This window comes from Pteropus alecto, unplaced genomic scaffold (assembly GCF_000325575.1).
Source record: "Pteropus alecto unplaced genomic scaffold, ASM32557v1 scaffold177, whole genome shotgun sequence".
In the NCBI taxonomy this organism is placed as follows: Eukaryota; Metazoa; Chordata; class Mammalia; order Chiroptera; family Pteropodidae; genus Pteropus; species Pteropus alecto.
In genome coordinates this window covers 5,272,933-5,290,979 of record NW_006442207.1, presented here as the reverse complement: position 1 = coordinate 5,290,979, position 18,047 = coordinate 5,272,933, and the positions used below count along the sequence as shown (strand labels likewise).

Below are 18,047 nucleotides of genomic sequence, written 5' to 3'. Positions count from 1 at the left end.
CTACCGCACCCCTCCGCCGACAGGGGTTGTGACGGTGGGAGTCAGCTTCATTATGATACAGAGCAAAGCGAAGATGGGATAAGAGAAGGATTCGAGGGGAAGCCGCCCCAAGACTGGCACAGTGGGGACACAAGTTAAGGCAGATCCCACTCAGCTTGTCACGGAACCAAATCTGGATGGCAGACAGAAGTTCTCATGTTATGATCTAGAAAATGTCACCACAGCCCTCAAGAGTTGACAGAGACACAGATGGCTGATAAACCACTGCCAAAATGTTGTATGCTCCCTGACACCTGGAAAGAAAAAAGGTGTAAATCCATGACTGTTAGGAGTTAAGTATCCAATGTCAGATCTCTCAGGGAAATAATGTCAAAGCCGAGCAGCCGCGTCTCTACCGATGTGACCTCGACCGGCCATGATCCAGAACAGGCATCCCGGCTGTCAAGGCATGCCCCCGTGGACACCACTGGAGCTGGAAAAGGCAGCCTGTACCTGAGGAGCTAATGGAAATGGGGTTTCCGAGAACGCGGCTCAGCCTGGACCCCACACTGCACACTCAGCAGGGCCAGCACGAGGATGGGCCCTGCAGGAACTGGCGAGGAATCCACGGGCTTTCCAGACCAAGGCACCTGACGTGGGGGGTGCTGTCTACCGGAGGGGGAGCAAAGAGGAGTTTCAGGGCTCATTGTGAGGAGATCGGTGAGTGAGGGTATGAGTAGTAATAATTATTATAGTTATTTACTGCTCGGTTACTATTGCTGAGCACTGACCTAAGCACTTCATGTTGAATTAGCGTATTTATTTATTAATGTGTTTCACTGACAAAGATACTGCTGTTATCAGCCCCATGCTCCTGATGAGGACACCGAAGCACTGGTTCTTTGGACCTTTCAGATTCCTTGTATTGGTACTTTCATTTTTCTCATTTAAATAGAGGACTAAAGGAGGATTGTTGACTTTTTATTTTGCCAAGAGTAATTTCCAAGGAGAGAGTACATTTCCAATGTCCAAATAAGGACACTGGGGAAAAAAACACTGCCATCTACTATCACCATCGCTCCACAAAATAAAGAACATTTTCGCTTTAAAGGAGTCAAAGAACATAATCTCAGAGAATTAATGAGGTGACTTGCCCAAGGTTGCACAACTAGTATGTGGCAGATCCTGGATTTGAATCCAGGCTGTTTGGCTCCAAAAATGAAGGTGGCTGAACAGCGTCTGCCCAGTTGTAGTTGACAGCTTCTCTGGAGGGTGAAATGAGGGGCCCTCAGCCAGGAGGAGCTGGTGGTGGCTAGTTGAGGAAGGCAGTAGGGTTACTTCGTAATACAGGGGACCTTCCCTCAGGAACCCAGCAAAAGGTGGAGCGGGGAGAGTGAGAAGCACCTAAAACTGGGGGTTTGGAAGGGGGGGGTCATCCTGGCCTGGACACCAGTGACGGTCTGCCTGCCCTGAGAACTTTAGTGGGGCCACATCTGGAGTGGGCTTAGCCTTCTCCCTGGGTGGGCCTGAGCCACCAAGTCTAGCTCCTAATAAATCAGGATCATTCTGAAGATTAAATGACATCATGGATGCAGTAAACATCCAAGACTAGAAAAAGACACCCCACCTTTTTAATTCTGTCTGGAAGTTATATCACTGCCCACATCTCATCCGTAGAATACTCGGGAGAGACTCCTTTATTACATTTTAGGGATGGCCAAAGTCACAAACAGAGGCATTTAGTCTTTTTCCAAGATCACACAGTGAGTCTAGCTGATCCACCCAATTTTCTTTTGTGTCCAGCACTCTATTCCAACAGATGCATTAAATTAAATCTTCAGTAGATGCAGAATTTTTCTGTAGCATATCCATAATAAAAAATCGTGTGGCGCGATGGGCAGTCCCTGGTGAGCAGCCTCCAGAGGACAGCTGCCTTTCTCTCTGTCCCCAAATCTGGTAAAGGATCAGGCGATCGTGCACTTACCTAGAAGAGAGGCGGAAAGGACACCGCCAATGTGCCTGTGACTGAAGAAAACTGATGAAATATGCTACCGAACAAAAATGAATATTATCTTAATAAGTTACTGTATATTTACACCAGGCACCAAAGAGTTCTTTGGTTAGTGTTGCGTGCTTTCAACAAAAATCAACTTGCATACCCAATCACGATGTCTAAAAAGAAGAATATAAAGATGGAGATGCCAAAGACTCGCCCTCAGACAACCACAGAGAGTCTGCTAGAGAACTTACGACAGACCCGTTAGATAAGTAACCAGTTTGTAAGTTGCATGACCTGCAGGGATGAAATATAGGACTGGAGACGGGGGTTAGGGCTTCGGGTCAGTTCTCCGTAGAAATGGGGTTGATAATAGTCTCCACCTCATATGATTGTTTTGAGAATTCAGCAACATGTAGAAAATGCCGGAACAGCTCCCGGCCAGGAGTAAATACCCAGTTAAAAGGCGCTGCTGGTGGAGTGTCACTGCTGGCATCAACATCCCTCGCGTCACCGGCGTTGGCCCTATGGCCATCACCGTGGGCCCCACGCTGGAGAGGCCCAAGGAGGCATCACCAGAGGGCAGAACGTGATGGAATGTTCTAGCTCTGGCTTTACGAGCCTTCGCATTTCTTGGATTAGGACGTTTTCTTTCCAAATAGAGGACTGACGGAAGATTGTCCACTTTTTATTTTGCCAAGTAACAATCGTTTCTAAGGAGAAAGTCCATTTCCAAGGTCCAAATAAGTACATCAGGGAAAATACCTGCCATCGACTTCACCATCACTCTATAAACTAACAGACGTGGGAACACGAAAACGAGAGAAAGGACACAGTGCCAGAGAAACGGGCAGTTCCGCAGCCCGAGTGACCTCGTTTTCAAGAAAACTCGGCCTCCTCTGCTGTTCTTCTTCTTCCGCTTCGGCCTCAGCCTGGAGTTTGGGAACCGTGTTCTCGATCGTCCGTGCCCCGCTTCATCTCACGTAGAGGCGGGACTGCGCTGGGCCCAGGGAGAGGCAGGGAACCACTGCTGGGTTGTGAGTTTTCTTCCTTAATTTTGTTGTGGTCCCAACAGCACCAGACACGTTTTGAATTGCCGTTATGTGCAGTCGTCCTCCTGGCACCGGCCACTCGAATGAGAATGAGTATCACGGTGAAACAAGGAGCCTCTGGGTCTGAGGACCTGGCTGTGCCCCATCCGGTTGACTTGAGCGCCTCCCTTCGCCTCTCAGAGCCTCAGGGTCCTCAGCCCTAAAATGAGCAATCCAGGCTAGGGTGTAGAGACCGTTTCCAGCCTAGCCAGCTGCAAACTTGGGAGCGATTAAGTATACCTTGTATTTCTAGAGCATCGTTATTTAATTCTCTTTTCAAGTCCTTCCCCAGCCCCTTGATTGAAGCGAACTGCCTTGATCCTATATGAAAGCCCAGTAGCCAGCAAAGCCACTCACAGGCCCCCTGCCATCAGTGACTTTATATTGAAGAATGGCAGTGGCCTTGGTACCCAGGCTGAAATTCGACGTATATGTTTGGCGACACAGAGTGCAATGTAACTACGTATCACTGATCAAAACCCATCGCACTTATCCATGAGCTCCGACAGGTGCGTGCTGGCTGCCTTCCCAGGCTGGGAAGGGATCCCTGAGCTAGCCAGTGGACGTCCTGCCTTCGCTTTTGATGTTTTTGCCACCACCTCAGGGAGAAGCTTGGCCCTGCTGAGGAGAGTGTCGACGTGAGGCCCAGATAGACAGCGGACTGTGGGAATGTGAAGCCCGGAGGGCTTGGGGAGGCAGCAGCTTCCAGGACTCCTGCCTCCCACACCGGCCACTGGAAGTTTCCAGTGGCAGTTTCTTGGCCGCTGACAACTTTCCTCTCTCCTCTCACCTTTCCTGAAGTGACATCTCCTTTCTCAGAATAATTTGCTGACTGCACACATGTAAAGGGCTTTACCTTTTCAAAGTGCTTTATAATCTTTAATGAGCTAATCCTTTTCTCCCTGGGGTGGGTGTGAGCTGGCTTGTTCTGCTTGGGAAGAAACTGAAAGCCAAGTGTCATGGAGTAACTTGCTCCAGGTCACCCCAGGCAGATCCAGGATTGCGGGCACACAACAAATTGCCCTGGCCTTGGCATTACTCTAATTACATCCTCTGTTGTAAGGCTTCTGTAATTGATTGCTCATTGTGACACCATAAGCTCCCACAGAGAAGGGACTCAGGTTTCCTTTTTTCTTCAGAGGGACTTGGCTGGATTTGTCATACTCATCTGGGCGGGGTCCTAGGACCAGTCCCCAATCTCCAGCGGAGAAGGGCCCACCTTAGGTAGCTTTTAGACGAAGAATGGACAAGCTGCAGGTGACAGGCTTAGTCTGGCTCATTGTCTGTTCTCGCGTGGCCCACAGGATAAAAATGGCTTTTACATTTTTAAATGATTGAAAAAGAATCAAAAGAAGTATATTTGTTGACCTGAAAATTATATGAAATTCAGATCTCAGTGTCTGTAAAGAAAGTCTTAATAGAACACAGCCATACTCACTCATTTACATACTATCCACGGCTGCTTTCTCACCAGGGCCAAGGTGAGTAATTGCGATGGGCCACATGGCCCGCAAAGCCTAAAATATTTACTGTTATGGGTTGAATTGTGTCCCCACTTCCCACCTCACGTCTTCCAACTCCCAGTACCTTAGAATGTGACCCGATTTGAAAATAATGTCTTTGCAGATATAATTAGTTATGTTGAGGCATTCTGCAGCTGGGTGCTCCCCTAATCCAAGACTAGTGTCCTTACTAAAGGAAGGAATTTGCACATAGACGCACACGCAGGGGGAGCACCACGTGAGAATGAAAGCGGAGATCAGGGTGATGCTTCTACAAGCCAAGGAACCTCAGAGATGGCCAGCAAAGCACCAGAGGCCAGGAGTCAGGCCTGGAACAGACTCTTCCTCACCTTTCTCAGGAGGAGCCAACCCTGCCAACACCTCGATCTCAGACTTCCGCCCTCCAGGACCATGAGACAATACGTTTCTGTTATTTAAGCCACTCGGTTTGTGGTACTTTGTTATGGCGGCCCTAGCAAACTAATAACTTACTATCTTGCCTTTACAGAAAAAGTTTGCTGATCCCTATTAAACTGAGTAGAAATTTGGAAATGGGGTAAAGCTACTGTAGCCTCGCTCAGGACCTGACACAGGTGTGCTGTGGCTCGGGGGCTGGCTCCTGCGTGCTCATTTCGTCACCTATCGAACCTGATTTCTCCCGTGTCCTCTTCCCTCGGGGCCCCCTGAGTCATTGACAACTCCTAAACTAAGGTCGGTAAGCCAGACTATTAATGGTGGACGATGGCTTAGTGAGTTGGATCAGCGAAAACATCTGGTTTTCTTCTTATTTTAAACGTCTCATCCCAGAAGCAGGAGTCCTGGTGGACAGTCCTCTTGGCTCCCTCATCTCACATAGCTGTGGGCAGCTGCCTGCTCGGCTCATGACTGGAAATTCTCATTCTGTAATCTGAAAGAACCAATAGCTTCTGAAGATCGCGAGCCCCACAGCTGTTGGCAAAGCTTTCATAGAAACAGGCCGAGACCATCCCGTCTTTTGTACAGATCCACAGCAGTCGGGTGATGCAGCAACGGGGAAGCAGGCGGAGACCTGGAGAACAGGCATCCTGAAGGTCTGGTCTGGATCCTAGGACGCTGAGAAATTGTATCCCAGGGCTGCAGTGGCGAAGTACCATACACTGGGTGGCCTAAAACGGAAATGTGTTTTCTCACAATTCTGGAGGCTTGAAGTCAGAAATCGAGGAGTTTTCAGGGCCAGGCTCCCTCCAAAGGCTCTGGGGAAGGATCCTGCCTTGCCTCTCCCAGCTTTTGACGGCCGCAGGCATTCCTTGGCTTGTGGCAGCATCCCTTCACGTGGCCTTCTTCCCTGTGTCTCTCTGTGTCTCTCTGTGTCCTCTCTTCTAAGGGTACCAGTCATTGGATCTAGGGCCCGACTTACATACAATATGATTTTATCTCAAGATCCTGAATGAGTTACATGTGCGAAGACCCTATTTTCCAATAAGGTCACTTTCTGAGGTTCAAGGTAGACGTGAATTTTGGGGGAGACACTATTCAAATCAGTACAATCGGTGTGGTTAAAAGTGAGAGAAGTCCCAACTGCCCCTGGACTAGGAGCGGGCATGTGACTTAAGCCAATCCAACGGAGTGAATCTCAGAGGTGTTGCTTGGGGTGCTGGGTCATCTGACTCCTGTAACTGGAAAGTTTAAAAGTGGCTGTTCAGGCACACAGCAGGATCTGGGGCTCAAACGATGCCTTCAAGAGTCCATCTCTTTTTCTCCATCTTTGGGCTCTGCGTTGCTATGTTGGCATCCCCCAGATGACTCCCCTCCTGCATGGCAATACAAATGGCTCCCAGCAGCTGTAGGCTTCCCTTGTCCCTGCAGTCAATCCCAGTGAAGAGAGCACCTTTTTCTTGATTTTCTAGGAGAATTCCCCAGAGGACTCTATCTAGCTTGAGTGGCATGCCAAATTCCTGAATAAATGATTGTGCAAGGGATAGAGAGCTATAGTTAACTGGGCCTGCCTGAGCCATATGCCCACCTGTGGGATCAGAGAGTGGTATCAGGCCCCCTCGAATTCCTGAGGCGAGGCTGGGGATTCCTCTCAAAGCTGCAGGACCTAGAAGACTCTGGATGGATATAATCAGGGGCATAATAACCACACAGCTCTAGCTCAGAGGTAACCACGTACCCAGCTTTGAAAAGAATGCTTCACATTCAAGGCAGTGTTAGAGGCTGATAACAATGCATCATTTTCTCCTACTCTTGTTTTCATTTCTTTCAACTAACATTGAATTGGATATAGAATTGGATAGCCTTTCCCTTGGCCCTTGTTTTTGGGAAGTTCCTAGAGAGACACAGGTACAGGTTCCTTTGCACGGAGTTTATCTTGTGCTCTCATGGTTGCTAATTGTCCCGCCAATTGTTACTGTTCTGTCAGACCCCAAAGGTGGGGCATCATTATACGGGCCCGGTCGGCCAGGCAGGAAGGCATGTGCAGGACAGAGCGCTGAACCTGTAGAGTGTCATGCACTCTCCAGCTAATGAATGCAGGCTTGTAAAAGGGTTTGGACACTGCTGGCATCCTTAATAGGAGGGTAGCTAATAGCTAACTCCTAAAGCTATGCTTGTCTGTAAGCGGCCCTCAGAAACCAGAAAAAGTACTGCATGAACCTTCAGGGAGCACATGTGGGTAGAGTCTCTCATTCATGCATTTGGCAAGGTTTTTTTTTTTTTTTTTCCTTTTTTGAGAATCTCTATGCTAAGCTCTGTTTTAGGCACTGGGAATACAAAAGACAAAGGGGATTCGGACTTTTATTGAAACCTGCACAGAAACAGAAAATCATAAACTGTGATCAGGGTGAGAGAGATACACAAGGACGTGGAAGGGTGGGAGGGGCAAGGTCAGAAAATTCTTCTTGGAAGAGGTGAGGAAAACAGATCACGGACTTGGTTTTAGAATGAGAGTGGATCAACCTAAAAATGCTTTTTGGTCACAGATAACAGAAAAGCTAACTCAAACTAATTTGAAAAATAAAGTTTGTTTTCTCATATAACTAAAAGTCCAAAGCAAGGGTGGTTTGAGATAGAGGTTCCTCATGTCTCCAGGACTGGGGTTCCATTTCTCTGCCCTTCTTTCTGCTGTCTTCCAGTTTCCTTCTTAGGCTGGCTTTCCGTGCGGAAACAAAGTGGCTACAGCAGGCCTAGGCCTAACAGCCACACACCACACAGTCTAGATGACCCAACATCCCAAGCAAAGCTTCTGAGATTCACTCTATCGGACTGGCCTAAGTCACATGCCCGCTCCTGACCCAGTCACTGTGACCAGCATCATGGAACACGCTGACCATCGTCCAGGACTGGGGTTCCATTTCTCTGCCCTTCTTTCGGCTCTGCTGTCTTCCAGTTTCCTTCTTAGGCGCTGACCATCTTAGCCTAGGTCACAGCTCTACCCCTGGGGCTAGGGTAGCGTCAGATGCGTGGAATGAATAAATGAATGCAGCCAACATATGTCTGTTATACATGGGAAGCAGAGTGCCTAGCTGCACATCACGTGTGATAACCTTCATTCGTCCGCACATGATGGCATCGGTTACAGCTAGAGGAAGCACCTGAGTTTTTAGTGAAACGTGTTACAAGTACAGACAGAAGAGGATCCCAGCTTTTGAAAACCATGAGGCAAAAACTTATTCTTAAAGGAAGTCCTATCAACCGTCATCATACCTTGGCTTCTGGAATGCATTAAACCAGATCCTCTCTTGGCTTGGTCAGACCCCCCATCTTGTTAGAGCAGGGGGGCAGTAGTGCATCACTCAAGATCGCTTATGTCATGCTGCAGCAACAAACAACCCCCAAAGCTGATCGGCTTAGTACAGGTTCTCTCTGAGTCCAGGTGAGTCTCCAGGGCAATGGTCCTTCATGCGATGACTCGGGGATTCAGGCAGAAGGCGTCGCCGCCATCCTGTAACTGCACGCCTGGAACATACAGCCTCCCGAATCAGAAGCAAGGGTAGAGCCGGCCAGAGAGTCGCACACTGGGAGGGAAAGGCCTCCACCTGCGAGTGATGCCCGGACTTTTACTCACATTTCATTGACTTAAAACAAGTTGCATGGCCACGCCTAACATCAAAGGACAGGTGAGGGCAGCCTGTGCCTAGAAGTAGAGGCGGACTGGATACCAGTGAGTGGTGGCAACGCCTGCTCCAGTGGAATTTCTGGACTCAAGCAAGAGCAGAGAACCGTGCCAGGTGCCTTGCCTGCCTCCTTCACGCTAACCAGTCTTGTGTGATTCCGGCTGCCACACGCAAGAGCTTGTTTCCAGAGGGGGCGGGGACTGCACTGGCAAGGTTCGCTGCTCCCTGGGTTCCACATAGGATCAGTATTTTCAATAGTACTTTGTGAGTTCGCCCTCAAAGTAAATGGTTAATTCATCTTGTATCAACAGCACTGTGATTCATAATGTAAACTTGGAGAATCCTTGATGTTTCGAGCCCACATTCCTTTTAATTTGGCTCTGCATTCTTTTAAAGCCACAGTGTGCTCACTTAATAGAATGCAGCATGCAAATGCACAAGTTTTTGCCTGGAGGCAATTTAGCCTAGCTGGTTCAATGGATGTCTTCTTTCAAGTGTATATTCCTTCTTAAATTATTTACTGGGTAAACACACTTTGCATTTTCAAAAGGGAGATTAAGACTGCTTGCCACATACCTAGTGGAACATAAATCTACCCCTCCTTGCCCAAAGTTAAGAAGGAAGATACTTTGGGCTTCCCCAAAGTTCCTTTTCTGGCTCACCGGCTGGGAACTCCTCTTCCTGTCTGTTTTTCTGATTCTCTCCAAACTCTGCATTCCTTTTGGCACTACCTGCCAGCAGCCTCTGGCTCTGACTGCTCAGGCTTCCTCACAGATGGGGCCAACCAACACCAGCCTCCGTTTTCCCCACTCCAGGCTGGCTCCATCCTGTCCATTCAGGAGTCCCAACAGCTCATTTTGCTGGTCCTTAGAGACACTGTATCTGCCCGACACGTTTGAAGTCCAAAGCTGGGTTGATGGTCCAGCCAGACTCAAGCTTACTTCCCACTCTGGCTTCTCCAGCTCCCTTTTCGCCCCTCTATACCCTTCACCCCAAATATCTGCCAGCCTCTGGTTTGAAAGCAAATGCTCTCTCCCGCTGACCTCCGCTACGGCCAGCACACACCTCAGTTCCACAAGGACCATTTCCTTCCCTCGCTTCGCAGAGAGGACCCAGGAGTGCTCTGAGAAGGCACGATGGTATGAAATTTCATCTCTGGGGGGTTTTACTTCTACTTTCAGCTTCGGCCTTTTCTACGCAGACTCCCTGAGATTTTCTTGCAAATCAGATTCGCACAGATCTCCGTTCTCCCTTGAATGGAAGGATGACGTTATGGAGGCTGCGTTCTTTCATTGTCATCCTTTGGACAGGTCCGTGTGAGCGCCTCTGAGTAACTGTACCAGAGGCTGGGGCCGGAGAGGTGACCGCGGACCCACCCAGGAGGGAGTCAGCAATTCGGTCTGCGACCCAGCGGTGAGGTTGCCCATCTTGGGATGGGGTGTCTGCTGAGTGAACTAAAGATATGAGTTGTTAGGAAAGATCTCGGGTGAAATGCACTCCTTGTTGCTCTAGATGATGGAAGGCCAGGGAAGAGCCGAGGATTTAGGATTCCTGTGTATTCATTTTTCTAACCGTGCTTCCGATTAAACAAGCAACACCCACAGTTAATCCTTTATAAATGAGCGTCATGGATGCCTTGGGGCCCTCAACCCACAAATAAAATGGTTGTCAACCAAGAGACACGCTACCGAAGCGTACTTAAGGCAGAATTTTAAAGAGTTTTCATGCTTTTAATCTGTTTCACTGCTGAGTTTCAATTTTGCTGATTTCCTTTGCAAATCTGATGAGGGTGACTGTGGTAAATAGAGATTGTGACAGTGACTTGGGCAAGCGGGATGTGTAAGGACTGTTCTGAAGACTTCTGCCCCTTCCAGAAAAAAAAGGGGAAAAAATCAATTTAGGTTTTAAATCAAGCCACCAAGTAGCACCGAAGAGCATTCATAATTAGCTTCAGTTTAACAAGCCATGAAGTCCCGTTCTTATTTATTTATTTTGGGGACAGAGAATCTTCCTGCCTCCTGAGTAAATACGGCCTGTTAAGCCTGAATTAGCTGTCATCGCAGAAGAATTAATGTCGGGGCGCAGCCTTTCTAGTGGGGAAGGGAAGAAATAAACGAGACAGATCTTAGCCGAGCCGTACGTGATGAATGAGGACGGAGCGGGTCATTCATCTCCTTCGAGGAAAGTGGACACAGACACTAAAGCAGTTTTGCGGAAGACGTGTCAGCAAATGTGATCATTTTGTAACCTGTCAGGAGGAGAGGGAGCTAGTCCTTCCAGGGGGCCACGAGGGAGTGGGCCTGTCTGATGTGAACGTCTGCATCCATCCATTTAGGTTTGGGAAGAAGGGGCTGGGTAAGAGGAATCCAACTGAAACCACGAGGGTGTGCGTCGTCATCCTTCCAAGTGAAAGAAACTCATGCAGAAGCGAGAAAAGGCTGCGAACGCCCCGCAAAGTAGGAGGGCGGGGCCTCTGTTAAACTGGGGGCCTGGCTGGTCTCACCTGGCTTTTCTTGTGGATGTGATCCACAAGTACAGTGATCCAGATCTAGGCTAAGACAGCAGACCTTTTTCTGCTTGATATTTGGAGGACAGGCGGATGGAGTTTGCTATGGGTTCTTAGCCAGGTGGACGGCCAGCTCGACTGCCACACTGTCTCTGTTCCTGGGTGTTTGGTTCTGTAGGAGTGGGCGCGGGCGAGGCCGTTTGACCTCAGTTCCCTTTGAAAGTCTCAACAAAGCATTCTGATGTTCGACCTCTTTGCTCAGAATGAGGTAACAAATTATGAAACAACTTCATCAGAAGCTCTCTGCATGCATCGTGGAGCGGTGTCTCCACTCGGTTCTCCTGACTTCGCATTTGGCAGAGCCAGAGCTGAGGGCGTTGGAGTCCCTGGGGATGAGGACCCACCAACCAAAGCACACGAGACACTTAGGGACTTTGTATTATTTCTCATTTCCGTCTTTTTTTTGGCTCTGGAGCAAACAACGTTTCCTCCTGGCATCACGGAGAGTGAGCCCCAGTGACAGATGACAGTTTCGCAGCCTGAGCTGCACGTTTGACATTTGCTTCTTAATCCTGTCCCTTTCTTCCCAAATCTTTCTTTTACTTTTTCCCAGGTATTTTTGTACAGGTAAGTATCTTACTGGCATACGTTTCCTTGGAAGTCTTTTACCTTAATGGGAAACACTGTAAAAAATAAAAAATAAAAAAAAATAATGAAGTTTGTCTCACATTCTAAATTAAAAAGAGAAACTCGCACGGGGCCCTTGATCACTTAAAGATTACTACGTGGTACTCCGAACCTAGAAAGCCATTTGATTTGCTTCAGTTTCGCAGGAAGCATTTCTCCGAGTGCAGCGTGACAATCACTGTGGAGTCATTCATTTCTTTCGTGGATCGTTTGTAGAACCAAAAAGCTGCGCACGCGCGCGCGCACACACACACACACACACACACACACACACACCCCCCACATTGCGGCTTTCTACCTCCACCTGCAAAGCCATCATTTGATTAGCCAGCTTGATCTTGGGTGATCCTTGTCAGAATGGCCTCCAATGATCTGTATGGGTTTTTTCTTTTTCTCTTTGCTGTCTCCTAGAATCATCCAGAACCGCATCCTGGTCGTCATCCTGGCCATCATCCTGGTCATCACCATCCTGATGGCGATCACTTTTTCTGTCAGAAGACACTGATGTATCTGCTCTTCCCTGAAAAACAGCAACAACGGCGTGCTCTGAGTAATTAAGACAAAACGGTCACATGAATCATTCTTTTGCGATGACAGGCCCTGAGTGACCCTCCCTCTCTCTCACCACTGCTCAGCTGAAGTGCAAAGAGTGTAAAAATATTTTTTGTTCCTGTTTGCATGTGGGTTGGTTTCCTTTTCTAGGTTTGTCTTCACCCAGATTTGTTTTTTATAAGGGAAGGTAAATGTTTATTTGCCTTTTGGTAATTTCATCTACTGACCAAAATAGCCTTGGTGACATTCTTTCTTGCCCTGTGGACATGTTAGGGGTCATGGTTTGGGAGAGGACATGATGAGTGAATCACTGGGGCTTCTGACAGGCTGTGCTGTTTGTCACACACCTCTTGTCACCGAACTGCCCTTCTGTGATGTCTGAGGACAAAAATGCAGAGAAAAGCAGAGGCCAGCACAAGTGACCGGCTCCAGCAAACCAGTCCTGTTTCTACCCAGGCATAATGGATAGAGTCAACCTGCCTGAGTGCTTTCATTGTAAAGGTGGGTATTTAATGTCAGATGTACAGGAAATTGACTTAGCACTTTCTCTGTTTTTCTATGCATAATTTTTTTCTACGCCCAAGAATATTTTTGCTGAGCCTGCCCAATATCCACTTTTCACAACTTTGATTACTGGCTACAAGAACTATTTCCTTACCTTCCAAAAATCCCATACTCCCTGGAATTTGCTGGCAAAGTAAAGCCCTGGCACCGTATTTAATTGTGACCTCCTCTCCCCTGACCTGTGTAAGCATTCCTGTATCTTTTCGGTTTTAATATTTGCACCGCCAAAAGCAGCCCTCATACATGCAAAAGGTCTGACAAGGTTCTCCCCACATCCACTCCAGTATGTAAAGAGAACATGAATATTTCAGGAAGAGCAAGAACACGACTCCATCAGTGTGAAATTTCAAATGTGATTATAAAAATGGTAGAGTCCGACAGGATGATCCACTAGAACTAAACTTTATGGAAAATGTACACTAACCTCCTTTAAAAGGATAAGGGATTGCAGCGTGTTGCAAAAAGATGGCCTGAGTTTTTTTACTAACAAATGTCGGCACAGCCTTCCTGAATTCACTGTGTATTCAAACCTCTAATATGCTTTGTGATTTTCTTTGGTTTCTTTCCGTCCGGGGTAACCAGGAATTGTGTTCAAAATGAGTTCATTTATGATCAGGCTTCGAGTTGCCCACGCTGAGGTCATTTTCCCCCTAGTCATGAAGCAAAATGTGGTTTTCTTTAAGACTTCATAGGTACTTACAAGGTCCGTACTGTCTTTTGAAAATAATTGGAAGCTTTGAATCCTTGAAACGCAGACCTGTTCTCTTCATAAAAAAATGCTAACCACCTGTGCCCATGGATGGTGATCACCTGGATACAGCACTAGATTTTTTCTTCAACTCAGAAGAGAACAATTCTGGTTTAGGGAGGAAATGCAGAATGGCAAAATCCGCCAGAGAAATCGTTCTTACCGAAACAGGCCAGGGCCTGCAAGTGTTCAGATAAATCATTTAGTATTGTATAAATAGAGCTGCAGCCTTAACTTCGCAGGGATGGTGTGGGATTTTGGCAGAGCGAAGCAGGACAGTGGAGTAGTGGAAAGGCTGTGCTGATTTTCCTATCGGCTTAAGGGATTCGTCTCAGCAAGAATCTTTTATTCCGATAACGGAATTCTATACATGCCAAACACCTTGAAGAAACCGTTAAAAAGCAAGGAAACAACCAACCAACCAACCGCCTTCTCATTTTGAAACACTAATGGTGTGGAAGTACTATCCCAGCCTCTCTGATGGCTGCCTTCGAAACTCTTGATCTTAGCTAAAGCACATAACCACTTTTCCAACTATGCCCCACGTTTTCAGACTTTTCCTGAACACCCAGCAAAGCAGATTGTTCTGGTCATCGACTCTGGCCTGCTCCGAAATGTGTCACTAAAACCTTGCGTTCATGTTGAAGGAGATGACATGAAGAGTGAATGGCTCACCTCACGATGGCCTTTTCTTTGGGGTTCTAGCTCTTTATCAGGGCTTGCCAGAGATTTTGCCCCAATTCAGCTGGAGAGTGGGAAGAATATGAACAGATAACCCTCGGCCTAACAGCCCCATCAAATCCACCTTGAGGGCGACCCCCTAGGATGTTTGCGAGTGCCTTGAAGGAAGCTGGTCCAAAGGTCCCCTGAACTCCTTGCTTGGCCTTCCTGGATACTGCAGGGGAGACTCAAAGGAGCCCCAAGGGAGGCAAATTGTCCTCCCCCACTTCCCCGCTCCAATGGAGAAGGAAGAAAGCCCACAAATTCAAAGCAGGTCATAGATCTGTGAAAGGTTCTAGGAACTTAATATGTAGACTTCAATTGATGAATAGTTCTAAAGTTGGGAATATTGTTAAAAAACGATGTTCGGGCCGGGGCGGGGGTGGGGGAGGGGAGGTGATGATGAAGACTTGGAGGAGGAAGAAGAGGAAGAAGCCCTTGCCATATAAAATTCATGCAGACTAAACAGTTTCCCTGACAGAATAAATAAAGCAGATGCTACCCTGCTCCAGAATCAAAAGCAATTTAATTAAAGTCTCTTAAGTTGTAAAGAGTTTTAAATGTTCCACGTTGAAGGCGAATGCCTGCAAATGCAGTGGGCTTGACGTCAGCTGCCAGCCTGGGCTGGGAGGCCATTTGCTATTCTGTTTAAGGCAGGCTGGATTGTCTTATTTTGGAACTAGCTTGGTGGGGGGTTTGCTTTGCTACTGCTTCTGAGCCCTGAGCTTCAAAGGCTGAAATTAATGGTGAACAAAATTGTGCGGCCCTGGCCGTCCCATGCGGGGCAAGCCCATTGAGGGTTATCATTAAGTAAAGAAATAAAGACGGGGAAAAAAGCCTGCCTGTTCCAAAAACCTCATCAGATAATGACCTCAGTGATTGGGTTTTCATTACCAAACAGCATCCAGAGATTATCTACTCCATGGAAGAAGGGAGGGGGCAAGAAAGAGAAAGAAAGGAAAGCAACTGTCTTTCTCTCCCTCTCTTTCCTTTTTTTTTTTTGCACATCTTTTCTTTAAAACTGTCAGATCATTTCAGTATTTCAAATCCGAGGAAAACAGCCTGCCTGCTGCTGTATTTGAAGTTGTAATGGTGTCAAAAAGTCACGACTGACTGACAGCCGTCAGTCCCAGAGGGGCTCATTAAATCATAAAAACTTGACAAGGAAATAATTGCGCATCGCCAGCAACTTGGCGCCTGTTTAGACGTTTTTATTTTCTTTCATTATTAGTCCCCACCATTACGTTCATTAACAAATTGCATTCAACAACTGTTAAGGGCTAATGATTTGTTTATCGCTTTTTTTTTATTATTATTATTTAAACATTAGCTGTGTCATGTGGTACCCCAGCAGCCTCTCGCCATCACCTGACTGAATATGTTTCCACCCCGAGCTCTGGGTACTGTTGGAATATGAAATAGATTATTCATTACTCTCCTCTTTGCCACTGATTTGGTTTCATGTAGCGTCTTCCGCAGAGAAAGATGAAAACTTGTCAAAAATAGGTTATATCTTATTCGAAGGGGCAACGGTAGCAGCAGGTACAGGCACACTTTAATATTTAATTAAGGTTGACGTTAACCCCTTTAAATGACTTTTGCTGTAAGTTCTATTCAAATGCAGAAGAGAAAAATAATTGTTCCTAATTTGCAACCTGTTCGGCAGGCACTCTTCATGGAGTTAGCTGGAAATTTAGGGCAGAATTTTTAAGTGATGAAATTTCCCATTATAAATATTTATAGCCATTTGTCTACGTAGATGAGAATTAACTATAAGCAGTGATTTCCTCGTCTCTTTGGTTTGAACCGCTAGCCTAATGGGTCACTCTGTGCTTGGGAGTGGACATGGCTTTCCTGGGAGAAATGTATATTCGGAGCCAAGGACAGTCGTTTGGTTGTGACTGAGGCTTGTTTCAAAGGAACCACTGTGAGTCCCACTCGCTTGCCGCTTTAGCTGAGTGTGTGGTTGGAGGACTGTGGTCTGGAATGAGAGTAAGGAGAGACTTCTTAAAAGAACACCTGTGTGTCCAGTCGGCTAGTGCATAGGGCGTGAGGAGGCGATGTCTGGGGCATCTCTGTGCAGTCAGTGAGCTCACTGCAAACAGTGCTTCCCTGGTAGACAGCAGGAACAGAGCTTCGCTGGGACTGACCTTCCATCTTTTCTCCCTTCTGTGACTTGCCGTTGGTGAAATGATCACTATTTCCATGGGGCATAAGCTTGAGGGGAAAAGCTCCATCATCATCATCATCATCATCATCATCATCATCATCATCATCATCATCCCAAGTCAGAAGTCAATGGCTTTCTCTATGCCGTAACTGCTGGCTGCATTTGGTCATACTGTTTGATTCAATAAGTTCACATAATCATGGAAGCCACTCTCAGAGGCTTGGTTCATTGGCACTTCACCGCTGGGGCATTTTGGTCAATATCAGGGAATGGGGAGTCCCCTTCTCTCAACTTGTTTCTACTCCCACCTACCCATCCCCCGAGAGACGGACCCCTTAGACTCCATGGATGTGAAGAGAATAGATGGTACATGTTTCGTGCTCAGCACAGGATCTCTCAGCATTACCTACCCAAGGACAGATGGTCCTACAGGGAAAGGCCGGCCTAGTAGGCATATCCCTGGGGTGGCCTGGCCTCAAGCCTCATGCCTCATGCATCACTGTGAGCGTAGAAATGGCAGACATACAGGGGTGGGGGAGCTCCTCAAGCCTCCATTTCATTCCATTCCAATCCATTCCAAATTAGCTTCATGACAACTTGCCACCTTTGGGATGGCCTCCACAACTCAGCAGAAGACACACTCAGAGTCAATTTCTCACATGCAAGGATAGCTCTGTGGTGAGCTGGCCCCAGTCAGATTCCCAGAAACAGGGATCAAGGGTACTGAGACAAGCCACCAACCCGCAAACTTGACTTCACCCTATGCTGTAACTCACTAACCTTAAACTAGATCCCAGGAGACATTCTTGTTTATATGGCTTTATTCTGCCTGTGGCCCATCAGACTTAGACCAGAAGCCATCCACGTTATGTGACCAGTCAGGTGGCTGACAAGATGCCAGCCTTTTTTTAAATGGGGCACGTGACTGTGTGGACAGCTCAGAAAAGTTCCTAAAATCACAAGCATTTCACCCAAGAAGGGAGACGTTGAAGGATAACCAGGAGCAGCCAGTCTCAGGGAAGAGACTAGTATGTCTGATTGGAGCCAGGGCTTGAAATGGAGTGATTGAGTCAGGGTCATTGTCCTCTCGTTGCGGAAGGAGGAAGACACAGAGCATGCGGAGAGAGACTGCGCATCTCGGTTAGCATTCCAAGGCAGTAACCAGGTGAACGTCCCAGAGCCAGCTGACCACAGGCAGGTAGGGCAAGACCAAGATGGCGGGGCACACGAAGATGGATGGGGAAAAAATTAAGATGGTGCAGCAAAACCAAAACGGCAGGACAAGTGGCTCGGGAATGTGTGAGGAGGCGAGAAGCAGACGCTGTGGATGTTAAGGGTGGTGGATTCCCTGGCACGAGGGGCTAGGAGGTGGTTAATGGGGCTCCCCCCAGGGAATAGACAAGAGGGACGGGCGCAGCCAAGTAGGCCCCACTTTGTG

The 18,047-nt window shown here is 47.5% G+C and overlaps 1 protein-coding gene across 4 annotated transcripts in view; it reads left to right on the top strand.

The window, feature by feature from the left end:
• The window catches only part of VTI1A (vesicle transport through interaction with t-SNAREs 1A), a 324,109-nt gene extending 308,232 nt beyond the window's left edge, over positions 1–15,877 (top strand). For 3 of the 4 annotated variants that reach the window (XM_015596331.2, XM_015596333.2, XM_025039166.1), the window contains one exon: positions 12,267–15,723. In XM_015596331.2, the coding sequence (XP_015451817.1) occupies positions 12,267–12,360 (94 nt within the window). In that variant the 3' untranslated portion in view covers positions 12,361–15,723. Of the gene's footprint in view, positions 1–12,266 lie in introns of all 4 variants that reach the window. The other variant, XM_025039169.1, reaches the window with a different exon arrangement.
• Positions 15,878–18,047: the final 2,170 nt, after the last annotated feature.